Genomic DNA, 18,652 nt, shown 5'->3' on the forward strand with positions numbered 1-18,652 from the left:
GTGCTACCCAAAAAACACTCTTAAATGTTCTCTCAGAACTTGGCAAGCATCTGAACAGGGACAGTTTTCTCACACTCTGGGAAATCAAAATGTACAGGAAGCGTTCTTTATACTGATTCTTTAACCTGAGGATAAATCTCAGGGTCATTTCTTTTTCTTTTTAAGTTAAACTTAATAGTTTCCCTTTTTTAGTACAGGAAATCAATAAATAATCAAAAGGAAATCAAAGAAATAATCTACTTAAGTTTTCAGTATATAACAAGGAAATACAAATGCTAATTTGAAATTCTTTAGGACTAAACATGAGCAAAAATCCAAAAATTATCCCAAAATCATTGCTTCAGAAGCAGAAATGAACATCTTCTTAATAAAATCTCTTTCTTCCAGAAGAGACTAGAAAATATTACTTTTGTAAGCCATGCATTATTTTTGTTTTGAAAAGAAGTCAGAGCCCTACTTGACTCTACTATTCTATTAATCCTGCTTGTCTCTGAAAGAGATAAAGCTTAAGATCCATAATAAATCTTGATAAGAAAGAGATTTCTATGCCTTTTATTTCATTAAGAGGCCAATTAGTGAACTAACCAAAAGAGCTACCTTGAGGAATTCAACAGGCTCTGCTTACTCCAACTGGCATTATTCATTAAACGCACACACTCACACACACACACACACACACACACACACACACACACACACACACACACACCAATGCCCGCCCCTCTCTCCTGCTCCTGCAAACTAGCCTCATTAAGTTGTGTAGGTAAAAATAAGGTTGTATGCACTAAAAACATTTCCTTAAGGAGTGTCCAGGCTGTCTTCATGCAACCCACCTGTCACCAGCATCATGCCCACCAATCCACAGGTCACCCAGGAGAGTGAGTTCTATTTCTAGCCTAGTGGGTGGGGATCATCCATGTGCTGGACTGGAAGAAAGATTGGTTAAGCTTTGGCAGAGGAGAATGGACAGGACTGAGAGAGGTTCAACTATCCTGAATCCAGATGACAACTTCTCCATGGCAGGATTACTAAAGGAGCAGCTGGTACAGAGGTCCTGGAAAATTCACTGGCACTGAATGAATATATGAATATAATTTCTAATTCTCTGTGGCAGAAAACAATAAACCACAAGTTAAGCATTGAAGAAAGAACAGCTTAGGCTATATAAAATGCCCAGATTATGTAGCCAAAGAAATATGTGAATTCCATAAAGTATGTGAACTGCTCTTGTGTGTAGTCTGGCTCAAAAGTCAGTCTTAGTGTTTTTGTTTGTTTTATTTTTCCAAACACAAAATTTAAAAAATATATATGTAGTGTCAACTCTTAAACTATAATCATTCACTAAGTATTTATTGAGCACCTACTTTATGCCAACGCTGTTCCAGACATTGTATACATGGATCAGTGAACAGAGAAAGAAGGTGCTTTGCTTTTAGAAGCCTACATTCCAGTAGAGGTGAACAAACAGTTAATGAGTACACAAGCAAATCAAATTGATGACTAGTTGCAACATAAGACTAGTGCAAAGATAAATAGGGTAATGAGAAATAGAGAAACACCAGAGGCCATGCTAGATGAGGCAGCCAGGGAAGATTCTAAGATGACAGCTGAACCTAGGGATGAAGGTTGAAGAGAAGCTAGTTATTCCAGGAAGAAGGGATATCAGGTACACAGGTCCTGAGACAGGAAGAGAGCTTGGCATGTTCAAGGAGTAGAGAAATCCCACTGCTGGATATGTACTATGATCATATTAACATTTTTAATGTTTATTTACTTTTGAGAGAGAGAGAGAGAGAGAGAGAGAGAGAGCAAGGAAGGGGCAGAGACAGAAGGAGACACAGAATCTGAAGCAGGCTCCAGACTCAGAGCTGTCAGCACAGAGCCTGCCATGAGGCTTGAGCTCACAAACCATGAGATCATGACCTGAGCCGAAGTCGGACGCTTAACTGAGCCACCCGGGAGCCTCCTAAAATCACATTTTTAAGCACTGACAACATGCCTTTGAAAACATAAAACATCTTATTGGAAGAAGCCTTGTGATCTCTTTGAGGTATACCCTTAATTTCCAGGTAAGAAATCAAGACCCATAGCAGTTTCATTGACTCACTCATCTGGGGCCAACAGCATTGAACTGGAACACCGGTCTCCTGTCTTTATCTTCTCTGAGTTGATATGTGTTACTACATTCTCCCTTGACAGTGTCCACAAAGCCTGGAAAGCCTGTGCACAAAAAGGGATCATCTCTGCTAGCCTGTCCTTTCAGAATGAAAATGGGTCAGAATTGCAACCAGCTCCCACTATAGAACATCTAAAGAAAGAAAATCAGTACTTTCTTCTTACATATATTTACTTTTCAGAATTTAAAAGGGCACAGATAGATAACTTACATTCTAAAGCCTGTTTTCCTTTGAATATTTAGCAGCATTGAATTAGATCTGCAAATGAGACTTGTACCATGATGTGTTGCATCTTTACATAAAAAAGAGAAATGGATATCCCAGATAGATTTTGATTACCTCAAATTGAGGATATTCAGTTTACTTTTCAATGGTTTTTGCTACAAAAGGAAAGTATGTAACCTTTTAAGTACACAAAAAAATTTTACTGGAGAAAATATTCAATCACCCCCAAATGGGAAAATTTTATTCTGAAGGAACTTGGCGCAGAGTATTCAATGCTGCATCCAGAGAATATACGGCTCTATTTATCATCTTGCAAACTTCTTCATTATGTCAAAACTAAATCTCAGCTGTGCCCTAACTGCAAAGCAAAAGCAGTACAGGCTATTTTAACCATCCCAACAAGAATATTTTGAGAATGAATCGATTTTCCAGGAATGTTAAACAATTTTACCAATTTTTGGTCAAGGCTCTCAGGTAAGATACTTACTACATTATCAGTCTTGAATTTATGTTTGTGTAAGGAAATTTATGATTTTTATTCTTGCTTCACAAAAAGGAAAAACAATCTTCTAGAATATCCATAACCGTAGTTTTCAGCTGTGCTACAATCCCAACAATTTAGATTTCATTAGGCTTGATTCCCACTGTATGCTCAACTCAAAAGCAGCTTTCCCATGGGCATGGCTTGAGGTTCTAAGGTTCAGCTCACAGTTAGAGCTTTCACTTCTCAAGCAGCTTCTTTCTCAACACTTTCAAGTTTTCTCACGCTACAGGAAGAGCTTCCCCCATTGTACATGTCATGTAGGGAATATTCCAGTCCTTTTGAGATAAGCACCTGCTCTTTTTAAAAAATATTTTTAAAATATTTATTAATTTTTGAGAGAGAGAGAGAGAGTGAGCAGAGGGCAGAGAGAGAGGGAGACACAGAATCCGAAGCAGGCTCCAGGCTCTGAGCTGTCAGCACAGAGCCCGACATGGGGCTTGAACTCACAAACTGCAAGATCATGACCTGAGCCAAAGTCAAACGCTTAACCGATTGAGCCACCTAGGTGCCCCAGGACCTGCTCTTTTTAATAGATGCAGATGAGAAGAAACACCCTTGATAAGACGATTTTATTTTCACTGGTGGCAGACTACTTAGAGCTCAGCTAAAAATCATTTAAAATAATCATGGAAATCTACACCCAAAACCGAGAGCACACTGTATACACTGTATGTTAGGTAACTTGACAATAAATTATATTTAAAAAAAAATAGTAAAAATAAAAAAATAAGTATGATAGCCAAATAAAAAAATAAGTATGAGAGCCAAATAAAAAGCAAACATTTCGAACTTTTGCTTTACTTCTTGAATTTAGAGCAAGGCCTTATCTCAAAAAGCCTTGAATAGCCACTGAAAATAGACATGATATGAGTTCCAAATTCTCTACCCCCTCAAAATGTGTACTTAAAATAGAAGATTATCTGAGCAAACTTTATGATTGTATAAAAATGCTTAGAAAAACATCCCATTTGTTTTTAACTCAAAATAATCCAAAATCAGTTTATTTCCTTCTCATATATTATAGTCTTACTACAGACTAACAGCCCAAAATTGGAATTTAAGTCACAGTTAAGACAAAATACGTCATTATAGGGAAACATGTGATGGTCATTGGCTAAATAAGTAGATTCATGAAGCTGTTGAAAATTTACAAACAATTGGATAAAACTCTGGATGGGGCCTGGGGTGGGGGGTGGGGAGAAACAGAGGAAATAGTTTTCATGCTGATGCTCATTTTAGAAGTAATTCACTTTCCCATGACAAAGATAAGAAAGCCATTTAAGAGTTATTTACCTTTCAGCTTAAAAAAAAAAGATGTCTGGAGAAGCCCACTGACAGGCATGAAGAATGTATAGGCTCTTTTCCTTCTCATCCTTCAGGCTGGGATCACACAGAAGGAGAAGCTTTTGCAGTTAAGCAGGAGGAAGAGAGAGGTATCAAAACGGAACACATGTTATGTTATTGCCTAAGGGAGAATCTTCTAAGCCCATTTAATTAGTTGGAGAATAATAGCTACTGTACTTTAAACAAACACCAAATCTTTATTTTAAAAATTTAGACAAAAACACAAACGAAGGAAAGATTAAACACTTTACAGAGGTTCCACATTGTGAGTCATAAAAATAGCATGCTCCTCTAGGGAGTGATTTAAAAAAAGAATTCTGTTTACAAATAAAAAAGAAACGAAAAAAGAAAAAAATCAGAATTAAGAGTTCAAGATTATAAAGTGAGTTACAGTTGATTTAACAAAATTGAGAGTTTTGTTATTTTATGTGGGAGGAACTGACTGGATTTTTTAAAAGGATTTTCTCCTTATTAATGAATCTGAAAAATAATTTTAGCAGATGGTAGCAAGAATATTCTGCCTAAGATCTTTGGGACCAAGTTTCCTCCCAATGTCTCAGAGCAACAGGTCTTTAGGTGTCTCACATTCTATCTCCTCCTCATCCTTGGGCCACTGGAGAAAAGATTAAAGCTACTTAGTAGCAGCAAAGACTGACATGCACCAAGTACTCTGGGTAAGGAAACTATCGTAACCAACCCAGCCTAGGGCCTGGCTTTATGTCCAATGGAAGGACCACCAAATGATGTGAGGGAGGGGAAGACCTTCTACTATCAACCCTTGTGGGTTTTCCACAATTCTGATACAACACTTGTTATCCCAAAGAGAGGCAGGACCATTGTCCACGTAAATATGCCAGCAATAATATTAAAGAAATCTCTTCACTGGGTCACGGCCTAATATCTCTAAACTCTCTGCCTTTCTCCAGAAGGGCACACCAATCTAGAATATAGACATGCTGCATTCTAAACAGGGCACAAAATAGGATTATTTTTTCTAGTTTTAAGGTCATGCTTAGATTCTACACGTCTTTTTAATTAAATCACTATACAAATGTGGGACCCTTTAAAGTTTGTCATGTGCTCATTGGCAATGACACATTTGATCTGTAATAAAGTACTTAGGTGGGAGCAAATGGCATTTTAAAGCATACATGGATTCACTTATGCATTCACAGCAATCCTACGAGGTAACAATGAGCATAGTCAATTTTCACCTATATTATCCATCTTGTGCACTGTTCTGATTTGATTACGCTAATAAATAAATCTTTAGTGATGACTGCAGGGAAAAGCATGACAATCAACACAGAGTTGCAGCGTGGTCACCACCTAGTCCTTCCTTGCTTTCGATAACTACAAAAAGACACTGCAGTTAAGTAAAACACATGCAAGAAACCCTAATGTGGTCATGCAACTGCAAAAGGGAAAGTGGAGTTATATTCACAGGTATTTGGGGATACTGTGACCATTTCATACCATTATATGTTGCCATTGATTGATTTAGCTACAGTGACAAAGTCCCAATAAAAACATAGTCTATAAAAATGTGCTTCTACTCATTGCTTGCTTTACTTCAGACACATTCTCTCCATGGTTAGAAATAAGCCATGACAGTGGTCTAGCCCCGAATTTCTACGGATGATGAGAAATCAGGCATAACCATGGTCTAACCCTGAATGTGATCTTAATGTTTTATACCACGGACAAATCGTTAACATATGGAAATAACCCTCTCAGCGGCTCTGTTACTTTTATTGAATCCTATAGACTCTACTGCCTCCCCTCTCTACTCCAGCCTAACTTTCCCTGCTGCTCTATTCCCATTTTGAAAGGATTCTTTTCTTCTTCTTCTTCTTCTTTCTTTTTTAAAGGATCTACTGGGGGAAAACATTCTTCGTTCCTTGTTTCCTCCCTGCTGTTCTGTGGGCCCCAATGCTGCTCAATGTCCCCACTCCAGTCTCTTAAATTAAGTGTTCATTTTCAAGTTCATGGCTGTTCCCTCTCTACTGCCATAAAGGGAGGCTGTGGATGCACCCCAGCTCTTTGCTCCTCACTCTCTTCTGGGCTCCCCACAAAGTAGCCTGTCTCCACAGCAGTCCTCAGATTTCTCTTTTTAATAAAGTTTGTGGCAGGCTAACGCCTCTAAATCATTTTTACCCATCACAGCCATTTACCTTCTCTCTGTGACAACCAACGCTCATTCCTCTCCCATCCTCTGGCATTGATTTTTGCTTCTGTAACCTCACTCAGTAGGACAATAGATGTTTTTTTCTGGCTGTAGATAATACTTTCCCATATCATTCTCACAAACCACAGAATGAGCTCTGCAGGGAACTTCTGTCCTTCCACTTTTATTCATTACGAACAAAAGCAGTTTACATAAATGAAACCAAGGAGAACCACAGGTAAATGAGATGTTTAACACACATCCACACATGCACAGAGGGGTGGGGGGAAGGAACTCTTTACATGAAAACTTTTTACAGAACTGCCTATAAGGGTATTCAGCAATTTTTCCCAAAGGTTGACCCAGTGACTAGTCTGGGCTCCCTGCTTAAGATTCACCCAAGAGGGTGTTAAATATATTGGTACGTCCCACCCCTAGAGTTTTGGCTTCAGCAGGTCTGGGGTATGGAAGCCACCAACAGAGTGTAAATCAATCTCAACAACTTGAGTAAAAGCCCCATAAGCACATATAACAATGTATGGATGCCAAGTTTTCAACCCATGTGAGTCTTTAGAATTCACACAGTGATTAATATGTTTTGAGAGAAGTATGATAAGACTTTTCAGTGCAAGTTAAGTCCTGATGGGAGGAAGGATGGAAGCCAAGGTATGTACCGGCCGATCCACTCACCAGCAGCCTGTAACTGTATGTCTGTAATGAGATGTGGAAACGCCTCTCCCCTTCTTGCCTTCCCTAGCACCCACCAGAAAATGTGCCTTGCAGCTTTTTGACAGGACGCAGTTTTAAAAGATCAGTTTTTACAGGATCAGTAATTTATTTAGTTTGTACCTGATTTATGCCACATTCAAAAATGAAACAAAAGTGATTAAAAATGACTGGGGGCGAAACAGAATGAACACCTTAGTAATGCTCTCTTCCTGAAGCACAAGGAACCATTTCCCTTCCAGGGAATAAAAGTGTGAAAGGTATATTAAGCTAAAATCCCCTTGGACTGCGATATGGGTAAATCTTTGAAGCTTCTGATTGCCACTTTCTTCACACAGGTACAAACCTTCAAATGCATATGCAGTAGAATTCCCTTCCACTGAGGACCCTGCTTAATTGCAACTGTCAACGCATTCTAAGCAACAGTATTCTTCTTACTGAGGAACCACTGGACCACTTCTCTTTCCCCTTAAAGAATTTCTTTCCCACTGCATTCCAGACCCATGCTATCTAATCCAGTAATCACTAGCCATGTGTGGCTACACAGCATTTGAAATGAGACTGACTAGTCAGTATTTAGATGTGCCCTAAGTGTTAAAATATGCACCAGATTTCAAGGGTTAAGTATTTAAAAATGGAATGTAAGGGCGCCTGGGTGGCTCAGTCGGTTAAGCGTCTTGACTCTTGGTTTTGGCTCAGGTCATGACCATGAACCTGTGGGTTTGAGCCCCGCATCGGGCTCCACGCTGACAGCACAGAGCCTGCTTGGGATTCTCTGTTTCCCTCTCTCTCTGCCCCTCCCCTGCCTGGGCTCTCTGTCTCCCTCAAAACACATAAATAAACTTAAAAAAAAAAGGACATGTAGAACCTTGGGCAAATTATTTTCAAACAAAGACTGTAAAATATCTCATTAAATTTTTAAATTGATAAACACATTGCTATGACAACGTTTTTGGATACATGAGGTTAAACCAGATACACTGTTAAACTTAATTTTACCTGTTTCCTTTTACTTTTTAAAATGTGGCTATTAGAAAACTTAAAATCATATGTGTGTCAGGAATTTTATTTTGATTAGCCAGTGCTGTCCTAGATGAAGTCCAGCATTTTGCTTTCTATCTCGAAGCTTGTCACACATGCTCTCTGAGGACCTTCAGTCCCCTGTGGGTTCAGCCCACCCCGCTTTCATTTTGGCACACCTGTTGGAAACCCTCTCACCTCACTCTTCCCTAATCCAGTCTCTGGAGCTGCACTACAAGCCTGAGATGTTTCTGCTCACCATCCTATCAAGTAATATCTCCTCTTTTATTTAAACAGATTCTTACTTCCCACCTCTTTTATGAAATTTTATGTCTTTTAATGACAACAGCACAGCTCCTGGAGGCCAGGCACGATGCTTGCTGTGGCACACAGTCCTAAATAATGTCAGCACATAGCCCTAAAATGATATGTGGAATGATGTCAACAGGAACGCATAGATGAAACTGATGCTCTCCTGCCCTCAGACCCAGAAGGACTATCTACTTGCAAACACCCCTCTGAGAAAAGATTTAAATGTAGTGCTCATATAACACAAGTCTTCCGGCTTGGAAACTTGAAACCGCCTGATTCCATATTAAACATTTCCCCTCTCCCACACTTTTTATTTTCCCTCGTATTTCCCTGACTACCTTACAAACTCCATTTGTCTTTGTAGTCCCTTTTCCTTTGCTGACACAGTATTAAATGCCATGTATATGTGTGTGTGTGTGTGTGCGTGTGTGTGCGCACGCGCGTGCACTATATACATATATATATATATTCATATAAACACATATGCATATATAAATACCATAAATATGTATATCCCCATTCATTTCTCACAATAATGTACATACCATTATTGTTCCTATTTAAAGCTTAGGAAACTTAGGCACAGGGAAGTTTAGTAACTTACCTGATGTTACACAGATAGTAAGTGAAGAAGCAGGATTTGAACCCATGCTGCCTAACTCTAGAGCCAGAGTCCTTAACTGCCAGGTTATCCTCTGGTGTTTGTATACACAAACACCAAGGCCCACGTAAGCTTGAAGCTGCTAGGGCCATCTGGTGCCAAGTGAGAGAAGCACCCTACCCCCAAATGAATCCTATGCAGGAAACGGAGAGTTGAAGGGAGACAGAGAGGAAGAGAGACAGAGAATGAGAGACAATATGAGAGAGATATGATTATTTTATTGTTTTTGTTTATTTATTTAAATCCTTGGGAGAATACAAAGCTAGAAACTAACTTTGGTCTTTCTAATTATACAAGGACATAGAGTCTTTTGTCATTTATAGTTATGTGTTCTTAACCAGAAGGTTAACCCACAATTGTATACAAAGTTCTTTGCATATAACTTTAAAAGAACCATAAAATAATGTATAGGCCTATCTCTAGGAAGAATCTCAAAAGAGACCTTGATTCTACCTAAGTGTCATGTATATAATAGCATCTCAGTCAAGTCTCCTCAGCTAACATAAGGTGGGACACTTACAGCAAGGCAGTTGCCATGTGGCTAGCTTATGCCAACATGGGTCTATCCCTGGAGCTATACTTCTATGAAGCAGATACACTAGTTCTTATATTAAGCCAGGTGCCACAGTGCCTAAAATCCCTTCATAAAAAAAATTATTAATTATAACTTCAAATCATCTTTTTTTAAAATTTTTTTTAATGCTTATTTATTTTTGAGACAGAGAGAGAGCATGAACAGGGGAGGGTCAGAGAGAGAGGGAGACACAGAATCTGAAACAGGCTCCGGGCTCCGAGCTGTCAGCACAGAGCCCGATGTGGGGCTCGAACCCACGGACTGCGAGATCATGACCTGGGCTGAAGTCGGACGCTCAACTGACTGAGCCACCCAGGCGCCCCTCTAATCATCTTTTAAAATGCAGAGTGAGTTCTTACAAAATTAAAAATGCATGCTTGAAACGTAAGTGCCCATCAATGGATGAATGGGTAAAGAAATTGAATACACTATATACAACAGAATATTATTCAGTCATAAAAAAGAAGGAAATCCTGCCACTTGTGACAATGTGGATGGATCTCGAGGGCATCGTGCTAAGTGAAATAAGTCAGAGAAAAACAACTACCGTATGATGTCACTTACACGTGAAATCTAAAAAAAGAAAAGAAAAAGAAAAAAAAGAGAAAAAATGAAATTTATAAGTAAAAAGAACAGATTGGTGGTTGCCAGAACCTGGGGGTAGGGGGTGAGTGAAATGGGTAAAGGGGGTCAAAAAGTACAAACTTCCAGTTATAAAATAAATGAATCCTGGGGACGTAACGTATATCATGGTGACTACAGTTAATAGTGCTGTATTGCATATTCGAAAGTTGCTAAGAGAGTAGATCTTAAAAGTTCTCAGCACAAGAAAACAAATTTGTAGCTATGTATGGTGTTGGATGTTAACTAGACTTATTGTGGTGATCATTTTGCAATATATACAAATATCGAATTATTATGTTATATACCCAACACTAACATAATATTATATCAATTACATCTCAATTAAAAAAAAAAGGAAAATGCACACTTACGGCATCTCTTTCTCCAAATCTCACTAGAATGATGGCTTCTCTGTCCTGGTTCTGTTTGTTTTCAGACCCATTTTCTTGTTCCCTTGTTCTGTCCTGCTTTATTATGCAAAAAGACTGCCTTCTGCTAGGCTGGGTTTCCTAGGCTTCCACGGTTTAGCAAATAGAAGCACTGGTGGGAGACTGAAGACTGGGGAGAAATGAGAAAGTAGAGGATTTTTCTCTCTGTCTGTCTGCCTCAGGTAGTGAACCTGGCAATGGCTGGGGTTCCAGCTACAACTAGACAGATCTACTATGGTTCCAGCTTCACCAGGTAACCCTGGCCCTTGGGCTCAGGTAATACCACCATCTCCTTTGGCTCTCAGCCTGGGGTAACAGAATTGATCATTTACAAAGTTAAAAAAAGGAAAAGAAAAAGAAAAAAAATCTCTGTAAAGGATGAGTTTGGAAATGCGTTTTCATTCCACAATGAAAAGAATTAGACAGAAATAGAATCCAAAAAGAAAAGGCTAAACTCCAAGAAGTAAAAATTTAGTTTGCTATACTTCTGCACATGAGATATTATTGAAAATGAGCCATTTCCATACTCAGGTTAATTCAGAGTACTACCTTTTAAGTAATATTATCCAAGGATAGGCAAAAACAGCCCACAAAAGCACTCTGAAGGAAGTGAGGTTTGGCATGGTGTATGTCATCTCCCACGTTGACAATGCCTACAACAATTTAGAATCCAGTGCCCCTGATGTCATTAAGGAAGGTGACATGTTAAAATTACCAATGCTGCATGGTTTCATATGTTATCTCTTACAGTTTACAGTTTATCTTATTTAGAAATGTAGTCATCTCCTGTACAATATAATGGTGAAGTGATTTCAGCATTTAGTCTGTCCTATCTATTCCCTGTCACTTCTGTGTTAGTACCCAGTGAGATAGGCTGCCAATCTTTGCATATTCTACTTCTGTTGCAAAGTCAGTTGCACGTTATTTTGGACTTTCAGTTTACTCTATGATTGTGTCTTTATTCAATATACTTTTTATTGCTATACAGGTCAAATATCATCCCATATCAAATTCCCTTCTTCTTCAGGGCACCTGGATGAATTATATTTTCCCTCCCCTCTGAAGTTAGACAACAGCATGTGACTGATTCCAATCAATGAATGCTATTTTCAAAATATCCATGTAACAAAAAAAGATGTAAAGCCCCAGTTACTTGGCACATCCATTTCAAGAAGTATTCTATTCGAACCCAGTACCATGAAATAATACAATTTTTGAAACTTACTGTGATGAAATTCCTACTAACTCATCAGACTGTGAGCTCTTTAGGACAGAGCTCACCTGGAACCCACAGGCACTAGATACTTAATAAGTAAATGAATGAATGATTGTGTGACTGAATGAGTGAGCATAATTTCAATATCATGTCTTATTTAAATCATTCTTATTTCTCCTCTGTGCTCATTCGAACATGTCACCAATTTAGGAAATTAACCTTAAAAAAACCAGTTTATTCCTCAGTGAGGCTAGAAACAATATTTTGGCTTTTCAAAGGTTGGCATGCAGTCTAAGAAGGAAATGCCAGTGAGTTTTGCTTTCTGTTTCTGAACACTGTAAAAAGATGGGCCAGGGAGTGCATGCAATTTTACATTTGAATGTAATTGTGGTTTTCTTTCTCTGTTTGGGTTTGGTGACTTGAGGCTGTAATGGACTGAATGTTTGTGTCCCCCCAGATTCATATATTGGACCCCTAACCCCAGTGTGATGTTATTTGGAAATGGGGCCTTTGGGGAGGTAGTTAGGTTTAGGTGATGTCATGATATTAGACTCGGTGGAGTGCTGATAATGGGGTTAGTGCTCTGATAAGTAGAGGGAAAGATATCAGAGCTGCCTCTCTCCCTCAAGTGAAGACACAACAAGGAGGTGGCTGTTTACAAGTCAGGAAGAGGGCCCTTACCAAGAACCAAATGGACTGGCACTTTGATCTTGGACTTTCCAGCCCCAGAATTATAATAAATGTCTGTTGCTTTAGCCATCCAGTCTATGAGTATTTTGTTATAGCTGCTCAAGCTAAGACAGGGCCAAATTCTCATCTTCTCTCATTTAGAAATGCAATATTATTTGCATGTCACAGCCTTGCTTTCAGTAGGCAGCTTAAGATTCTGCTGCCTCTTTAGGGAAATTAAGCAACATGTCCATTCAATGATCAGCCTGATTCGTCAAGTATTTTCTAACTTCGGCAGTGAGGGTCTGTTCAACCACCATTGGTTGCAAGGCACTGTTTCCTATTGAGCTCCAACGTAGGTACGCTGCTCTTAGGTTTGACACAATGCAAATAAATGGAAACTTTCACTAAACTCTAACAGCTTCTAATTTAAAAAATAGAGAGCTCAGTAATTCAGCCACAGATTTATTTTTAAAAATGCTCTAGATCATAGTAAAACCCAGATGAATTTTTTTCACTTTTTTCAAATGGTAAATAGAACTATTACATTGCCCTGATTTGCATCTTCCTTTAAGAGCAAATGCATTTTCCTAGAAATATGGCATTTTGCATTGGCAAACGGTTGCCACTTTAAGCACTATTTAAGAAGTTTACTTGAAATTTTGTCTTTTTTTTTAAACATTTATTTATTTTTGAGACAGAGAGAGACAGAGCATGAACGGGGGAGGGTCAGAGAGAGAGGGAAACACAGAATCCGAAACAGGCTCCAGGCTCTGAGCTGTCAGCACAGAGCCCGACGTGGGGCTTGAACTCACAGACTGCGAGATCATGACCTGAGCCGAAGTCGGACGTTTAACCGACTAAGCCACCCAGGCGCCCCGAAATTTTGAAGTCTCACATCAAAATGCTGACTATTAAGTAGCAATCTGTTATATGCAATGCCTAATGAAAGTCTGCTGTCATAATTCACTGAATTTCAGTTTTTACATCACTTTGATAAATTTATCCCGCTTACCAGCTTAGCCACAAATCATACCTAATGGTTGTCATGTGAAGTCAGTAAAATATCATATACCTTCTGATGACCTCTTTCCAAAAATGCTTTTCCCTATTCACATTTTATCTGTCAGATAGCATTTTCCTTAAGAAATAAATATAAATGCCATTATTGGGAGAAGCTACTGGCCTAGGACAAGTTCTAGCATTTAGTGTTCTGACATCTTAATTTGGATATCAGCCAAAGTCAATAAAGCTTGTTCATGCAGAACCTTACCTGGTTTTCACCACGTCGAGGGGGTGCATCAGGCAAATTTCTACAAGACCTGAAAGACGATAAAGAAAAGTCCAATAAACACTTATGTAAACACTGGTTCTTGTTTCCTTGACCCCATTGATTTCTCAAGTATGAAGATTCAAATAAAACTTGGGGCTTTGGAAATGACAGCTCGTAGTCAGAGACTAGTAGCAAAAGACAAAAGTATGAGTGCTCTGGCACAAGCATGGAGGTGGGGCTGTAGGGGAAAGAAAATGCAAAAGGAATCAGATGTCCAAAATTCCAATCATCTAGGCAGGAACTATTGTGTACCATTCCAGTCCAATAAATAAATATATGTCAAAGGAAAGGAGGAAAGAAAAGAAGGAAAGAAGGGAGAGAAGCTTGGTTTCAGCACTTCTGCCACTCACTAACATGACAAATCATAGCCTCAATCTCAGTGTGCATGAAATAAAGATAATGATGTCGTTTATCTCCCTGGGTAGGTACAAGGATCCAATGCATATTTAATACATTAATAGCTTAATAGAGAATATATATTAAGTGTTCTTTGCATGCTAGACAGTATTCTAAGCAGTGCCTAGTTTATCTCATTTAATCTTCACAAGAGCTTGCTGGGTAGCAGGTATAATTATTCCCATTTTACAGATGAGATCATTGAGGCACACAACGTTAACAACTTGTCTAAGATCTTACAGCTAAGAAATATGCAGTACCTCATAAAAAGCCCATGATCTTAACAATTGCACACTTAGAATTTCTATACGTTCTTGCAAATCCATTGTAAAGCCCTCCTGTTGTCTAACTGAGCAGAGAAGACTGCTCAATTACAAACTACTGGCATGTAACAATAGTAGCAGTAAAAATAGTATTATGTACTAGCGGTAGTAAAAATAATGACGGCAGCGATGGTCATTTAACACACAGTATCACAGGTATGCAAAACTACTAAGCAAGGTGAGTATGTATTATCTTCATCTTTACTTGAATATAAGCAAACAGAGGTTGACAGTGTTGGTTGATTTGCCCAAAAGCCATATTATTTGTGGGTAGTTTCTTAAACACAGACCACTTACCACTCTTTCCATTTGCAAACTAACTCAATTTGAGCTTAGCTGTGCTTTAGTTCACCTTCCCCATTCCATATTTATATATACAAATGTCTCTTACTCCCCATACTGGTAAAGTCCAGTTAGCCCAAAGTTCTTATGTATTGACCCAAAACAACTGTCTTCCTTTGGCTGAAACTAACAGGATCCAATATTAATGCCTGTGCCACAGGTTTCCCAGCAGGAATGCTCTTTAGTGGTTGGTAACCAAATCACTGACCCAATCAGTCCCATTGCCTAGAGATGGGAGGAGAACGATGTAGGACAGCAGAGGCAACAGAATTGCTAGGCACAATAGTAAAGCCACTGGGCACTGTTTTAACTTCAGAATAAGATCTGTTACTCAGGATTGCACGGGTGGGTTTCTTACTTGCAACCAGGAAAGTCTCAGTACATTTCCTCTTGCTTTAAAATTCACATTCACCTTGAAGTAAGAATCAGGTGACCAGAGTTCTCATCCTGGTGCCTTCAGGGAATGAAAATTTACCCCTGGGGACATCAGTCCCTTACCTGTAAAGGGAAAAGTTAAATGGTCTATCGTACCTTTAAGGTACTATATGTTTTACTTATAATTCTAACTTAAATGTTATTACATTAGCTAGAAAACGATAAAGCTCTAATTTCATAAATAGGATTTACCCTGGAAACTGAGACGTATAAAATATAGTTCTTACCAAGCAAGAAGCTTCTATTAAGTGCACTTATGTGCATCTCATGAGCATAAGGTAGTAAGATACTCAGAATCAGTTTAGCAAAGCAAGGACACAGTTTCTCCCGCTAACGTGGCATTAGAAAAGAAGCAACATGTTAAACACCAAATAGCACTAGTTGATATATTTCTCAAAAAATTTACCACAGGAACTAACAATCCCAACAACTTATTAAAACCAGTAACAGAATTCATAGAATCTATTCACATTTATCTATACCTATTTGCAAAATTTTCCTCGTTTCCTGTTTGCTAATGGGCATTTCTGGTAGTAAGTAGGTAACTACCTTAGATTGCTATAGTTTTCTGGTTACTTAAAATTCTTTTCCAACCTCTAGTATGCACTGAAACATTCATTTTATCCAACAAGCTTACATTGGTTGTCTTTTATGTGTCTGGCATTGAGGATAGAGTCTAGTGAAGGGAATGGACACACAAGAACAAACAATAACGCACGGGAGGAGGTGCAATGGTCAGAGTTTATGGGAACACAGCAGAGAGAGGCTCCTGATCCAGCCTGGAGTTGGGTGAGAGGTGGAAAGGGATTCGAGGCCGAAAGAGGACAGAATGAGCATCAGGCATGGAGGAGACACTGCATACAAAAAGAAGGAAAGAGGAAAGAACAAGATAAGCATTGCAGTAGCTGAGGGTTGAAGGCAGGACATGGCAAGAGATGAGGCTGTAAGTATATAGGTCAGGGTCAGATTCATGTTCAGGCACTTGTAATTCATCCCACAGGCCATAAAATGCCAGTGAAAGATATTCTAAAAAAATAGCTCTTTGGTTGTTTTTTCTTATTTCTTAATGTATCCATGTTCATTGAAGACATTCTGAGGGATTTTATTTTATTTTATTTTAATTTTGAGATAAAGAGACAGACAGACAGAAAGAGTGCAGGAGCGTGAGCAGGGGAGGGACAGAGAGAGAGGGAGAAAGAATTCCAAGTAGGCTGTGCTCTGTGAGGACAGAGCCTGCAGTGGAGCTCAAACTCACAAACAGTGAGATCATGCATGACCTGAACCAAAATCAAGAGTTGGACGCTTAACTGACTGAGCCACCCAGGCACGCCTATTTTATTTTATTTTTAAAGCAGGCTTCGGGGCGCCTGGGTGGCGTAGTCGGTTAAGCGTCCGACTTCAGCCAGGTCACGATCTCGCGGTCCGTGAGTTCGAGCCCCGCGTTAGGCTCTGGGCTGATGGCTCGGAGCCTGGAGCCTGTTTCCGATTCTGTGTCTCCCTCTCTCTCTGCCCCTCCCCCGTTCATGCTCTGTCTCTCTCTGTCCCAAAAATAAATTAAAAACGTTGAAAAAAAAAATAAAGTAGGCTTCATGTCCAGAGTGGAGCCCAACACAGCGCTTGAACTCACGACCCTGAGATCAAGACCTCAGCTGAGATCAAGAGTCAGATGCTCAACTGACTGAGCCACCCAGGTGGCCCATATTGAGAGATTTTAAGAAGTGAGATATTAGCCTCTGTTAACACGCTCTCCCAACAATCTAATAATATGTCTACTAATCCTCCCACTGTTCCCAATCACACATTCACATACAAACATGAGCACTGAGGCTCCAACTGCTACCCTTTGGTTACCAGTAAAAGCATGATCTCTCATCAGAGCATAGATGGCCCAATGTCTCATGTACCTGTAATGCCCATCTATACAGCTACCTACTAAACTGTAACTTGGCCAATAGGAAAGTAGGACTTAAATTATCAAATGTAATTTGTCCAGAATCTCTTGGTTGTTCATTCATTGTCATCTTTAATCAAAACAAGTAATCTTGAAGAATTCAAGTAAGCAGCAAAATGCATCATAAGCAGAAAGGACAGATATGTTGGCAATGATATGGAAGTTTTGGTTTTCAATCAGAGTTCAGAGTTAAATCCAGATTGACTCAGGGTAGGAATGGCTGGTTGTTGGGTTGTTGTCCTCTACTGGATAGCTAGGGGCTGTGAGATTCTGATAATTATTGATGGAAATAACCATAAAAGTAGAACAAGATGAATCATGTTGTCATAGGCCTAGATGTGACCCCTGGAAACTGAACTGTACTGTGTACTATTTGGCAATTCTATTATCTAGGATGAAGTCATTATCTAAATAATGGGTTAGAGGACACAGATTTAATGATTTCTCTTTTCTCATAAAATTCAAAGTTTAACATAGGCAAGAAGATGACTTTGAAATTGCCAACTCAAGACACACGAGTCTGAAAACAAATGAGACCTAGAAGTTTTGCTCTCACAACTTAGCATTTATTAAACTCACCAGCCACAGATGAACACAAAATAAAAAGGTTCAATCTCCTCTACCAATGCATAATACAAAAATGGTATTGCTAACTATCAACCATGGAACCAATTTCCTTGGAAAAAAAAGGTTATAACTTCATGATATTTGAGAAGGAATATGAAAAAGAAGTGAGAACCTACATAATTATAGATTTAGACGAGAGCTTTCCTTATAACTCTTTCTGGTTGTTTTTCAAATTAAATTATGTGCTTGATCTTCAAACCAGAAAAATAGACACTTTAGAGATAAAATATCTTCAAGATAGGTTTATTTTTAAATGTATTGGACTATCTGCATCTTTTATTCATTTTGTGGATAAAAAGCATAATCAAAACTTAACCAAAATACAGTAAAAAATGTATAAAAACATGTTTAAAAAGTACATTTTCCAAATAACATGCTATATATAAGGAAGTTCAAGATATTTCATTTGTTATTTTTGAGGCAATTGCTTATTTATCACAGTAACAAGCTAGCAAGAATTGCTATTAGATTTATTTAAATTAGATAAAAGACTAATTTTATAAGGCCAGAATTTATGAAAATTAAGAAATCCCAAAGCAGGTTGATATTGTGAATTTA

The 18,652-nt window shown here is 38.7% G+C and overlaps 1 protein-coding gene across 16 annotated transcripts in view; it reads right to left on the bottom strand.

Annotated features, from left to right (window-relative positions):
* The window catches only part of SLC25A21 (solute carrier family 25 member 21), a 481,661-nt gene that overhangs the window by 179,303 nt on the left and 283,706 nt on the right, over positions 1-18,652 (bottom strand). For 6 of the 16 annotated variants that reach the window (XM_060619552.3, XM_060619551.3, XM_060619559.3 and 3 more), the window contains one exon: positions 13,961-14,009. In XM_060619552.3, the coding sequence (XP_060475535.1) occupies positions 13,961-14,009 (49 nt within the window). Of the gene's footprint in view, positions 1-10,745; positions 10,933-13,960; positions 14,010-15,439; positions 15,580-18,652 lie in introns of those variants that run through there. The other 10 variants (XM_060619563.3, XM_060619556.3, XM_060619554.3 and 7 more) reach the window with 5 other exon arrangements.

Source organism: Panthera onca, chromosome B3 (assembly GCF_046562875.1).
Source record: "Panthera onca isolate mPanOnc1 chromosome B3, mPanOnc1 haplotype 2, whole genome shotgun sequence".
NCBI lineage: Eukaryota > Metazoa > Chordata > Mammalia > Carnivora > Felidae > Panthera > Panthera onca.